Here is a 13,910-nt window from a genome sequence, read left to right as displayed (position 1 = left end):
TTTATTGACTAAGCAGTTTATTGAACTTAAATCTGTGAGCAAAGTCATATTTTTTTTTTGAAAAATACAATTCACGACGATATTTATTTGCTAAACGTAATAATAAGCGAACATTTGCGTATTTTAATTAACATAGTTAATTAATACCAAAAAAAAAAGTAAAAATGGTCTCATTTAAGAATGAATAACTATTTTAATAATTTTTTATGCCCCCTAGCGCTCCCCCCTCCTCCTATCCATAAAACAGGTTCCGCATGGCTTCTTAAACATGATGATATCTGACAATGAACATTGCTTACACTTTGAAAAACAGTTGACATGAAATATGAACACAGTGTGATAACCGCAAGATTTACTCCCCATATTTAGATGCATAGTCCATCAACCAATACGGCTCATTCAACGCTTAACCTTATGTTCTGTTACCAGAATACCTGATACTAATACTAATACAAACAGGGCATATTGTAAACCGTCAAACTTAAAGATATATTCCAGTGTATAAAGATAATGACTTAACAATCGAGTTTACAATTTTCTGCATCTATAGATATAAAATACACAGGAGCCGGAGGGCTGGGCTGCAGCCCCCCCCCCCCCCTCAACCACAATTTTTTTGTGAAAATTCGGCCAATATGATGATAATTTTTAAACTGATATTATTATTATCATTATTATTGTAACATCTTCCCAAACAATTTATAACCAATATGGAAGGGTAATAACACGGCAAATGATTGTATGTTATTGGCATGTGATGTAATAACCGATGCATGCCTATATGATATGCACATTAACATGTTAAACGCGCGCGGGCTCCTACGCCTATGCCCATAGCAATATATTTGTGTTTGCTGGGAAGGATTTTAGCATCATGGTACATCTTTTTCTTTTTCAAACAACAAAGGAAATTAAATACAGCAGCCACACCATCCCTTCACCCCCCCTCCCTCCCCCCTCTCATGTCACCCATATATCAAATGAATTTTGAATGCGAATAAAAAAGCACAAAAAGATTATGTAATGCAAAGAATAAAGAGCAACAAAACCAACCAGCCTTTGATGATAAAAAAAAGCAATGGTCTTAGATAATCAACATCACATGATGGAGTTCAGAGAAGGATGTTATTCTGTGTTTCCAAAATATGTCTGAAACATGAATAAATACAGAAGGGGAGGAAAAAGTCACCCAAAAAATGAGCTAAATATTGGGCTGTATTTTAAGTCATGATACTTGGAAAAATAACATGTTTTTGTAAAAAGTTCTTTCTTTTCCTTTTTGTAACTTTCCAAGGTAGCCCGAAACATCATCCCTAGCTAAAGTATCACTATGGTCCTCGTAACCTGACCATCTAGACATCTCACATTAGCAACAACACAGTATAAACACACTGCATTTTAATATACATACAGAAACAAACACAAAAAAGGCAATGTAAAGCAAGGGTACGGTAGAATTTGCCCTTGAAAATAGCAAGAAATATAACCAGACCAGCTTTGAGCATGCGAGCAAATCTTGAATGTCGAATTGAAATTGGAGGCTAGAGCGTTTGTCATTTGTATAGAACCAACTTTGTGCTTTAAATTAAATTTAAGGATAGATAAGGATTGTTTAATTTGAATGTCTTGAAAAATATGAACCAACTTTGTGCTTTAAATTTAAGGAGAGATAAGGATTGTTTTATTTTAATGTCTTGTAAAACATGAAAAAATAAAAATGATTTCATGTTTGTGAAATAAATGAGAAATTTTATGCTGTACAGGACAACAGACCAAAAATGCTGACTGCATTATTTCTTTGTTCGAATTCAAAACTGTCTGATGATGACTAACTACCCCTTGCAAGGCCACGCATCATTCATAACTAATACATTTATATATTTAAACAACAGTAACATACTTTAGACTGCCTTAAACTGAAGAGAAGCAGATGTTGTTACCCAAATAACCAAAAATTGCTACAAAACATCTCTTTGACTTTGACAAAAGTTTTCCTAACATGTTTGGAAGGGACATTATATCAGGGTTTTAGTTGTGGAGGGAAAGCCTATTCAAAGGCAACAATAACACTACAACAACAAACAAATCCAATTCAATTCAGTGTGTGAACCCTACCCCTTATAGAAGGAGAGACAACTTTAGCAATGACCTAATTTGTATTTACAGCAAGTTCCTCTTCCACCACAACATCGTAAACTTCGACAACTGCGATTTACTCACAGGCATACGATTGTTACACTAAGATGAAAACGCAACTTGCATTACGAGATCGAATAGAAAATCCAAAACGGTCGAAACGAACAATAGGTACGTTTTGAAATAACTTCTGTGAGAAGGAGAAGAAGAAGAACCTAAAGGAATTAGAGACTGAATATGACCTTGACCCTTGACCCCTTAAAGTCTCATAAACTTCCTACCATCAATCTATTCTGAATTTATTTTATAATTATTTCCAAAAAAAAAGAACCCTACCTTTGAAGAGAAATAACTCATAGACACCTTTCTCACACTATTTCGAAATTGTGCTTTGTTTTTAATGTCTCTCGGTTTATTTCCGTTTCAACCACATAAGAGAAATTGCAAACTCGTTTTTCTGCTTCGGGTTTTCCCACCTAACGACGACTAAACATTCACGTAATATGCAACGATCATACTTGACTAATGAAAGTCTAGATACGGGGGCGGTGGAGGCTTGAACACGGAGTCCTTCAGCGCGTCGTTGTAGCAGGGGGGCTTCAGGGGATCCATTACCTGAGAGACAAAGACAAGAAATCAATGATCGTTAGAATGGAAGATAATTACAGATAATTATGCACAAGTAATATGCCTTGTTTGCTTTCTGCATTCTGATAAAGGCCCTCTTTTTTTGTGTTTTTGCACCAAATTCTTGGAATATTGCCAAAACTATGGTGATGAGTGAACCTTAAAAAAAAAAAATTCAAAATTGGGAATAATAATAATATTATGATGGATTGAAGACACCGTTCTTGCATTGTCCTTGAGTTCGTCATGGCAACAAAATGTTCAGAATTCAATCAAATTTGCTTCATTCCTCCTTGTGTGACTATCACTGGGGAATACTGAATTTTACACACATAGTGCTTTCACCATGCTGGATAGTATCACTAGTATGTTGTTACATATTTAAATTTGTGAAGGTTGAGCCACGTAATTAATACTGTATGTATGCCATGTAACAGGTGTGCAAAGCTTGGTTACAGTACAAGGCTACAGGTTTAAAACCGAAGCCCCGACGAGCACAACCAGAGCCTGTTTGGACGAATTGCATAATAACGTGTACAGTGTGCATGAGATAAGCTGCCTCATTACTGGATCAGTTTCCAATATGGAATAGACCAACTACAGTAATATACATCCCTTTTCGATGCAGCATGTTTCACATTCATCCAGTTTTTTTTTTTTTTTGTGCTAAATATTAGATTTCTTTTGTGCAAAAACAAAAATTAAACACCAATCAAACAGCCATCAGTTGTAGCTTAATAAAGTAGTCCTCGTAAAATAGAGGAAAATAACTGAACGGATCTATCTGTGATTTTTGTTATCACGTTGACCTCCGTGGGTACTGACTAACCTCTGGGTCCTCGGTCATACAAGCCTGGTACTCTCTCGCCTCCACAGAGACGATGTGTTGATAGCAAGCCCAAACACAGACAATGCAGTAAACCTAGATACATGTTAAAAGAGAAAAATAAATGAAATGAAAAGAAAAATACGGTAGGAAAATTAGCTGCTGATGAATCTGCAAAAACCAGAATTATTTCTGGACAGAGCTTGCAAAAAATTATGGTGACCATTTTTTTTTTCATTTCTGCAGTATTTGACAATACCCCCCTCACCACCCCCCCCCCCTTTCTAAAACTTGAGAACAGTTGGAAATTAACAGGCAAACTATCAAATATTCGAAAAGAGCAAAGACATTAAGGGAAGGAATTAAATAGAATAAGACTAATAATAATGGACACTTTGTATAGCGCCAGTATCCGACGGAAGGTGCTCATGGCGGCGCTTTGCAGAAACAGCAGAAAAAAGTTTACATAAATGAAAGTTGGAACAAGTCTTACTGATTGAGGTAAGTTATTCCACACTTTTGCGGCTGCACAGGAAAAGTGTGAGTGACTTCAGACTTTGGCTTCAGGCTTGGTGTGAAATTTGTTTTAGTGGTCCAATAACGGATCTTCACGGTAATCAATTCTTCTGGATTAACTCTTACATTTACATCGATGACAATATTATCATCTATCCATTTTTAAATGAGGCTAATCTCAAATTTATGAGTGACCTTTCTTGACAAAAAAATTGGCATTCTTTAACCTTGCACAATTTTTGGTAGTAAATTTAATCTCCCAAGGTTTCATTTCCATACAGGATTAAAATCATGCGATTCCTTTGGAGAGGCGTCGAGAGTCTGGTCAAATCTGTAATTTCCCGAATCATGATGTTACTTGGCTTGATAAGGTCATACATCCTAACTCTATTTCCCAATGTATTTATTTCCTGTGTTCGGATAAAGTCAGAAACTTACCACTATCCGTAAATGGGCTAATGTTTTTGATAACCTTGACAATTGAAGATTGGAATAGGTTTTTACGTAATACCCTGGCCAACAGTTTCCAAATCAATAATCTAATATTTTCAGATCAGACTGTTAAGTAAGCTTCTTCACACCATGGGAAAGTCTGACTCTGTACTTTTTGTGATATTCAGAGTGAGATTATAGAACATTTGTTCCGGGAGTGTACTGTTACTTACTCTTTCATTTAAGGAGTTGTGGCTCTGTGATGAAATAAGCAATTCTTCTCCTCAGAGAAAGATATGCTATCTGGTTTCGGTGTTGATGTAGCTCACCCATACAACATTCTTATTTTATCAATTTATTTCCATTTAAAAGTTATCAGTCAGACAATGCTCTTAGAATTACGGCTGATTTAGACACCTGTGCAAGTACAATCCAACATAATAGGCTACCTTAACCCACACAAGTTGGGATCGAGGCCCACTATAGGTCCCACCCCCCCCATCCCCCCAGAAATGGCATAGGAAAATGCAAGTTGTTGTACATAATATTAAAAACGGTTTCAATAAAGAAATGATAGGGACAAGTAAATTTTTCAAGATTTCCTTGGCATTTCATTGAGATGGCAGGGCACCATTTTTCAGATTTCAAAAGGACACCAAAGCAATTTTCCAAATATGAATGGGGGGCACAAGGTATTTTTTCCCCCAACAATATTTGGTCTCCACGTTTGACTGAGCACATTCTCAAAACATCGGCTCCACGAGTCACTATGGTGGTACCCTACGCCATCTTGAACGAAGGGACACCATGGCAGTTGGTGGGCACCCTTTAAGGTCAATTTTTTGTTTTCTTTTAAATTGTTATAAAGCAAAACAGTAGAATAGGTCATTTAAGAGACTTTGTTTAATATTGATGTATGGATTTGCGCTCGGATTCATGATCGACTTACCTTCACAGTCATGATGCACAGAAACATAACCAGAGCAATGAAGACAAACCAACGGCCCTCGTCCACCATCCCAAGGTTCTCCTTCCAGTGCATGAACTCCTGGTCATTGGGAAATTTATCCCTAGTCATCTAAGGAAATAAAAATAAACAAAACAACAAGATTGAGTAGATGCTATCGACGAATTTAAGAGGACAGTTATTATTACCGGAAAATAATTTAAGGGGGCAGTTATTTTTTACCTGAAAATAATTTAAGGGGACAGTTATTTATTACCGGAAAATAATTTCAGGGGGCAGTCATTGTTACTGGAAAATAATTTTAAGGACGAGTAATTATTACAGGAGAAAAGATAAAGGGGACAGTAATTATCACAGTAAAATATTTTAAGGGGACAGTAAATTATAACAGGAATATAATTTAAGGACAGTAATAATAACTTGAAGATAATCTAAGGGGACAGTAATTATTACATGAAGATAATTTAAGGGGACAGTATCATTACAGGTTATCCAGAAACATCATATAGTATAGATGTTAATGACCAAATGTTAAAACATTGAAGGGTTTAGTTAACTACACTGTATGTAAAAGGAGTGTTGTCTCTAGGATGACCACGATGGACAAATGACCAATTTACAACACCACATTTTTAGAAACAAGTATTTTTGTCCAGGACAAAAAAAAAGAATCCATCTTTAAAAACATGGAAGTCTCTTTGATCGTGAATAAAGAACAAATAGATATAGTCCATGTAAATCGAGGCAATGACATTTTGCAATGATATGGGTTGCCTTGCATCAGTGAGTCATGAACAAAAGAAAATGACACAAAAGTTATTCAGGGCCATTTTGCCAAAATTAAGGGATATTTACTGGGGACGGTACAGTGGTACACATATAAATCTGGGGACAGTTTGGCGGGACTAAATAGGGACGATACGACGGTGGCCTTTGTTGACTTTTCGGCCTGGATGGAGAGCCCCCTAATTTGACACATTTTATTGTTATTATTAAAATGAAAGTTAAGTATTAATGATCAACATGATATGAAGGGAGAATTCTAATTGTGCAGACAGAGCCTGTCAAAACAGAACCTATTTCTTCAGTGCTTGGCTTTGTTTAAATAATAGAATCTGAAATGTCAGCAGGATGGCTTTCTGACTGTGGTTGTAAACACTGCGTGTAGGGTAGACGTAATCCCTACTACAGTACTACAGCTACAGCAGGATGGCTTTCTGACTGTGGTTGTAAACACTGCGTGTAGGGTAGACGTAATCTATCCCAGTACTACAGCTACAGTAAGTAAAACGCTGACAGCAGCTGATTCAATATTTATTTAAGGGTCTGCAACCTGGAAGGAAGTCTAGAGTTTTTAGCATCCTCGTTTGTGATCAGCAAATAATGCCCATTGTACACAGTACATGAACAAGGGTGACGACACATTCTAACACTCATCCGCAACATGACGCTAACCTTACTATCAGCTACTACTAGAAATCTACCTGCTTTTGTCTACCTATTTACAGAACCTTATTTTCCTCCTTCAAAACTTGACGCTTCTCCTCACACAGCCCAAAAATGTCCACACGCCCAAAACAGCCTGTCGGCTGAGTCTATACTAAAAAAGATTATCTCTGCAGGTCACATTGTGTGATACGGCACAGCACTAAGGATTGTGTTCTACTGTTCAGCAACATAGCTGCAGGATGCTGTACAATCCTCCAACTTCCTGCTTTGGACACAGCTCCAGTTCTTTTCTTACCCCCCCCCCCTACCATCAAACCCATTCATTCAGATGGTATTTACAAGGCAGACACACTGTAGTCACCAATACAGCATTAAGTCTGTAGACTCTCCCTGTGGACCTAGACCTATTCATTTCAAGTCCTTACCCCTTCTTCGTACTCCAACTGCGGGTAGTAAGACATCAGATGAACCGATGTTAACAGAGTTATGAAGAAATCAAACAACTGCAGGCAAAAGAATGGCAGGAGGAGTCCAGAGCGGTACTGCAACGATAAACACAAAACAGAAAAGAACGTAACCGTTAACTTTCAGAGTAGCTTTAATTCCTTAATCAAATCCACAGTATGGCTCTCATGTACCATGAACGCATGTTTTGTCACTCACACCATGCTAGTATCAGGGTGGCCTCTGACGTAACAACAAAATAGAGGACACCTTGAAGACCCAAGGGGATGACATGACAATATACAGATAATTTTAGACATGCTACAGTATTTCAGAGATTAGTTCTGATGAAGAATTTTAAGTTCACTGATTAATATTCATGACATGCACATAATTAACGACAAGGTTGCTTGTATTAATGTAGTGTGACAAACCTAATATTTCAAGGATGAAAATAATGGAAACATTTGGTTCTTGTCTTGTATTTAAAAGCCATTTCTTGCAGTTTGATGAATTTTAATGACATAAAAATGGAAATGTCATGAAAATGTGCTTATTTTGTACCAACATCGACATAACAGCATGAACCAAAGGTTATGTTAACTCCTGCCCATTCATTAATATTCATGAATGGGAACCAAAACCAATCTACTCATCAGATTTACCTACTGAACTAAACTTGACATTGATTCAACTTGTGGTTGTTGAGATATCATGTTTGCAAGCTGTTTTTGGCAATTTCCCATAAAAACCCCACCCATAGTGAATATTAATGAGGTAAAATATTTAGCTGCAAAGACTGATATGTCGATACATCACCAAAACAAGTAGAAGCTAAATTGGAAATACAGTTGCAGAGATATTGAATTTTACATTTTAAGAATTTTATGGTAAGCTCTTGACCATTCATTGATATTCAAGAGATGCGAACCAAAACCAAAAGGGACCATCAACTGACCATGACCACCATATATACCAAGTATGACATTGATGCAATTTGTTTGTGAGATATTGTGTTTACAAACTGTTTTCAAAGATTTCCCATCAAGCCTCTACCACTCATGAATATTAATGAGGTAAAATTGTTGGTGCAAAGAACATTTATTTACTATGTAGATACATCACCATACCCAGTATGAACTAAATCGGACATATGGTTGAAGAGATATTGGCATTTTCAGAATTCTGTATAAAAGCCTTGCCCACTCATTAATATGCAAATTAATTTTTCGATCAACTACTGTACTTACCTCCAAGGCTCCTTTCATCATTATTATAGTGATGATGAAGTAACAAAGAATCAAAACCAGTCCCACGGTGAAGTCGGCTGTAAAACGAGACAAAACCAAACTTAGTTGAAATAATGCGATTCCATTTAAACATACATCCGTCACCATACAATCCCTCACCTGCAGGTAAAAGCACCGACTCACGTCTTGACTGGCTAATCTAAGGTGGGTTTCTGTACCAAGGACAGCACACTGTGCCATTCACCAAATTGTTAAATTCTGAATCAGAAATTCTGATTTAACTATTACCGTAGAGTTATTTGGTTCCCCCTACCAACCCCCCCCCCTGCCCTAGTGTTTATGTGTATTGCTCCTTATGCTATATGAAAGCATGTTACAGAATTTTGAGAAGTGTTCAGTACCTCTTTTCCTGGAGATCTATGTTATCATTAAAAAAAGGGGAGAGGAGGGAGGGATGGAGGGATGGAGGAAGGGAGGGGGAGGGGAAGGTGCTTGTGAGTATACTGTAAGACTAGTGTAGCAATTGACCATGAGTACATAAACCATCTTGTTTCTCTACCATATTGGTGTCCAGAGCAAACTGGATGACCTTTATGTGTACTTCTGTAGTTCAGCAAGTTGTCTGCCCCCTATCCCATCTGCCTCACACCATACCCACATATACAGTATCCTGTGCATTCTGCATGCCACTGCCAATCATTGTGAAAAGTTGCATCTACTGTAGGCCTACCATACCTGACTTTCAATCTCAGTATAAACTTACATTTATAGTGTTGACTTTCGTAACCAGCAAGTTTGCCGTTTTCGATGATGTCATTTTCACCACCTCTGATGATCATCTGTGAAACCAGGAATATTCCACATAGCTGGCCAAACTTAGAGAGGAACCAAAAAAAAATGGAATCTGTAATTTTTTTAGCAATATTATCTGAGGCAGGAAACATGATTTTGATTAATATTTTGGCTAACCTGGAAGCTGTTCACTAATTTCAAGATGTGTAACATTGATTACTTGTAGCTCAGAGGGTGGACTTTTTACTTTTGACCTCAAGAGTTTTCTTGCTGAAATTGGAAAACCTATAAGTAATGCTGCAATTTAGCAAAAATCTGTTTTAATTACGTTCACAATTAAATCATTCATGCACTGTGTAAAAAATGTTATACAAAATATGCCAGAGTTGCAGTCTGGCCTACCATATGCCCTAGCAAAAGTATAAGTCTTCTTCTTGGTACACAGGCATCAATAAAACTCTTAAAAAAGAAGCTTCAAACTACAAAAAATAAAGTGGTTCACTACAGACTTATGCAAGGCCCACGATTCCATGTTGGACAGGAGAAAATGTGTGCAATATGTGCATATTTAGAGTTTATTTATTGCTTTTATTGAAATTTACCATTGAAAGTGCAATTTTGTGTCTCTTGGGCCCCAGCGGAATTGGGTCGACGTTCTGTCAGCCTTATGTGTTTAGCTCCTGTTACTCTTTTTGTTCTTTCAATCTGTTCCGTTCTATAATGTCACCTCTGTTATATTTTGTATTATGAACAAATTGAGTGCGAATAAAACAAAACATAACATAAGTTGGGAATTGAAAAAAGTCAGTATTTAGGTCATAATCAAAAGTCGGGGAAAACATTTTCAATTATACTAGTGGCCCTACTTGTAACTTAGGACTACTACTAGGTTATGAGAATTGGAACAGTATCAACTCGTCACTTGGATATTGTTTGTGTTTTCAACATTTGGCACATTGTTCATGTCGTACTTTAAATACCTTAAACGGCAGTTGGTCTTGACTACCTTAACTTAAACCTAGCCTATAAGACAACTGCGTAATTAGGCCTAGGTTAGATATTGGTCTTAGGCTAAACAGTCTACAGTACTGTCAGTAGCGATACCAAAGGGCCTATGACTAACGTTACACCACAGTACAGTGAAGCATATTATTTTTACACTTACTAAGTGCCAAACACCTATTAGCACGGAACCTGTACGAACATCAAGACACAAACAGCATGATGGTAGTTCTTCTCGCCGTACAGGAATCATTTTCGTTCAAGTATTGAATATCTGTTCCTACCAGTCTTAGAAAATCTAAAATACTAGAAGATGTATGGTTGTGTCTCCACTCCTCAGCATAATTTTGGGTTTGTTTTCGCTTGTGATTCAGTTCTCTTGGTGCGACAACAATGAATGGTTAGGTACGGTCGGTAGGTTATTTCCTGTTAGGCTCTTTCCTCGACGATTAATAAAATTGACTAGCGCCCTCTTCCCTTAATATCCTTCACAGAGCCATTTATAAAGCTCTGATCCCTCATTGGAACCATCGGTCAACCACTGAATGATCCCGTCCCGTGATCGAATAGGGTGTAAACAGGTCTGTAGCGTGATTATTTATTTAAAAGTTTGAAGGCCTGACGTTTTCGATTCTATTAGGATCTTTTCCAGAGGCTAGCTGAGAAAAGAAAACAAAGTATCATTTATTTGCTACTGGGGTACAGATACTGCTACTGGGGTACAGGCGGGGTAACGAAGGAACGTCGCAAACTTCCTGTTCCATGCAGTGCAACACGAAAACACGTGGAAAATACAATATGTGTGGTTTACAATAATATGATAGTTTGGATAGAATTGTCAAATGATCGAGTTGCTTTGTTACATGCATCTTGTTGAAACTGGTTCAAGTTACGGTAACTTGTCTATCATTGACAAACATGCCCATTGTACTTTAGAAGTGTTATCACTCGTAACGCAGCAACTCGACAAATTTTTCAGTTCGCCAAGATATGTATTAACATGTTCATATAATATTCTGATTTACAAGCTGTTACACAGGAAGCATTCAGTTTCGTTTTTGTTCAAAGCTGATGAATATACTTGACCTTTATTCCACCCCCCCCCCCCCTCTCCCTATATAAAGTTGCCACTAATAGTTGGTGATCCATTTTAGGCTCCCAACATGGGCGTCCGCATGCAGAAAGAATTTACCGGGTACCGGGGAATTTGTCTGGAAAGGAGAGGCCGTGTAGCAATTCAATGAGGCTTCCGAAACAGAGTCCATAACCGCACGAATCCTTGGTTTGGAGGACATTTATTTTTATATTTGGCACCACTAGATGCCCGGATATGGCACTGTCTGGCTTTCTCTGTTGAGGATAATAGATCCCTTGAATTCCCCATTTTGGTGGGTATCGGTAGGGCGTCGGTGCATGGTTATATTTTTCGCTACTTGTCAGCGGGCCCCGGGCATTGACTTAGTTACGCCGTTTTTCTGGGGGGGGGGGTCTTCGGCTACCAAAAACATATGTGAACTTCGACCTGACCGCTTTACTTGATTTCCAGTTGATTTCTTTCCTTCCTATACTACGATACAAGACAGATCAGTAAACGCAAACATGCATGTAGATACTCACATTAATTTACGAGAGATCAGCATCATGAAAACATACAAACAAACTACTATAGCTTACTTACTTACTTCACAAATAACCACTCATCCTCTGAAGCCATGGCTGTTCGGTTTAGACCGGCGAAGCGGCCAGTTAATTATATAAAATGGGTAGTTCAACGAGGCATATGTATATACTGCTTTATTCATTCATATATCCAGATACGTCATTCATTAGTCTACCTCCAGTGAGGTATATCAGATGACCTCCACGTGCTGGTTTAAGAAACCTTATTTATTTGTTTGCTTTACAGGAGAGGGGCAACAACAGAGGGGAACTTTCTCATTCCACAACCACCACTCGCTATGCTCTAAACCGATACACCCCGGCCATTTATGATGTGTTAGTATGCTATTAATACTATTATGGTGCACGTGAATAATAAAAATAAATTATTAAAATTAACAAGATATCCACAAGACAGTGCTTCATCAAAGTAGCACATTTTATTTAATTGCCAGAAGGGCATATTTGCTAGTTTGAAAAAAAAGTGGGGGGGGGGGGCACGTGTCGACAGTGCCCCCCCCCCCTCCGCCTCCTACCCCCTGCACATACAACGTTTGACCGAAATAATGACAATTTCACGGGTAACTGTGCTAAGTTGTTCCACAGTGCGAGGTGGCATGATGCATGTGGATGTTCTACTCAGAGCTTACAATGGCCGGGGATGGTGAATTCAGTTGATATCCAAATGGTTAGGTGTCTGAAGTATCACCCCGGTGTATATATGGATGAGGTTGTGCATGTATCCCAAATTGTTGCAAGATGTGAGGAAACGATGTAAGGACCGTCACACAGACTTACACGATTTAAGTATTCTTCAAGAAAAACGGTGGTAAGTCAAACTGCAAACAAAGAAGGTAGAGGAGGGGGTTTACATGGGGCACAAGCATTCAGTCAATTTGTAAAAAAGAAGAAAGAAAAAAGAACCCATTGATAACAAGTAAATTTTATCATATTAAATATGACTTGTTAATACGGTAATGAAATAACACATTACCATTTATATAACTTAAAGGTGTTGTTATGATGTTAAAAAAATGCGCCATATTCTCACAACATTAATCAAATTCATTGTTGCAAAATTAAGAGATATGTATTAAAATTTACGCTTTGTTGAGAATTTAAAAAAAATCAAATAATTGATCTATCGTACAAATGCACACATGCGGTAACTTTATGATTTATCCTCTCACATGCAAAGTTACATGGCCCACTAGTGATCCTCGAAATTGGTCTCCACCCCTACTACTATCTCGATCCCCAATCAATTTCGCTGTTCCCGCGGTATGTTCCCTGTATGAGGAGATGGGGTGGGGGTCAGAGGATGTAACCCCGGACATGGGATCACTTATGCATGGGACCATTGAAAACATAGAGGGGCTCTGGAAAAAATTATGTCATAAACAATTGTGGATTCTCATTTCATAATTACCTAACAGAGTGAATAAATGGGACGGCCTCTTCATGAGATAAGTCGACCCATAATATCCATAATATCCATACATTTGTCAACACAAAATTTTCAGGGATTATTTCATCGACTGAATGTATAAGGAAGTTCATCAAAGTGCAAATGCCCATGTGGATATAGCCTATGTAGTCAATCTTTTTGTAAAGCTGTCAGGCATGTGCCCGATATTAGCGGTCAAATGTACGACATGGGTAATTCATTCGAATGATTATCTTTCCTTTCTAGCAGTACCGTACTGATGAGGCCTACATCTGCATTATGCCATGCAACAAATTTCATGAAAGGCTGCATGATATACAGATATTAATACGTTTATTGTATATCGTCGTGTATAATATAAAT

The 13,910-nt window shown here is 37.7% G+C and overlaps 1 protein-coding gene across 1 annotated transcript; it reads right to left on the bottom strand.

Moving 5' to 3' along the window:
• LOC139974092 (lysosomal-associated transmembrane protein 4B-like) lies at positions 1 to 10,862 on the bottom strand. The gene is made up of 7 exons (XM_071981010.1): positions 10,605 to 10,862; positions 9,411 to 9,522; positions 8,648 to 8,724; positions 7,379 to 7,495; positions 5,487 to 5,615; positions 3,593 to 3,685; positions 1 to 2,751 (listed from the first exon to the last, which is right to left on the bottom strand). Exons 1-7 carry the CDS (start codon positions 10,692 to 10,694, stop codon positions 2,659 to 2,661), a joined length of 711 nt encoding a protein of 236 aa, XP_071837111.1. The 5' UTR covers positions 10,695 to 10,862; the 3' UTR covers positions 1 to 2,658.
• Positions 10,863 to 13,910: the final 3,048 nt, after the last annotated feature.

The sequence above is a fragment of the Apostichopus japonicus genome, chromosome 9, assembly GCF_037975245.1.
Source record: "Apostichopus japonicus isolate 1M-3 chromosome 9, ASM3797524v1, whole genome shotgun sequence".
In the NCBI taxonomy this organism is placed as follows: domain Eukaryota; kingdom Metazoa; phylum Echinodermata; class Holothuroidea; order Aspidochirotida; family Stichopodidae; genus Apostichopus; species Apostichopus japonicus.
Note: the sequence above shows the minus strand (reverse complement) of the source record. Positions and strands in the feature narration are given on the sequence as shown.

Coding starts and splice junctions, on each gene's coding strand:
- LOC139974092 (XM_071981010.1), bottom strand. CDS start 10,694: ATGATTCCTGTACGGCGAGAAGAACTACCATCATGCTGTTTGTGTCTT. Junction 8,725..9,410: donor CGAAAGTCAACACTATAAAT/GTAAGTTTATAC, acceptor CTCGTTTTACAG/CCGACTTCACCGTGGGACTG. Junction 5,616..7,378: donor AGTTGGAGTACGAAGAAGGG/GTAAGGACTTGA, acceptor TTATTTCCTTAG/ATGACTAGGGATAAATTTCC.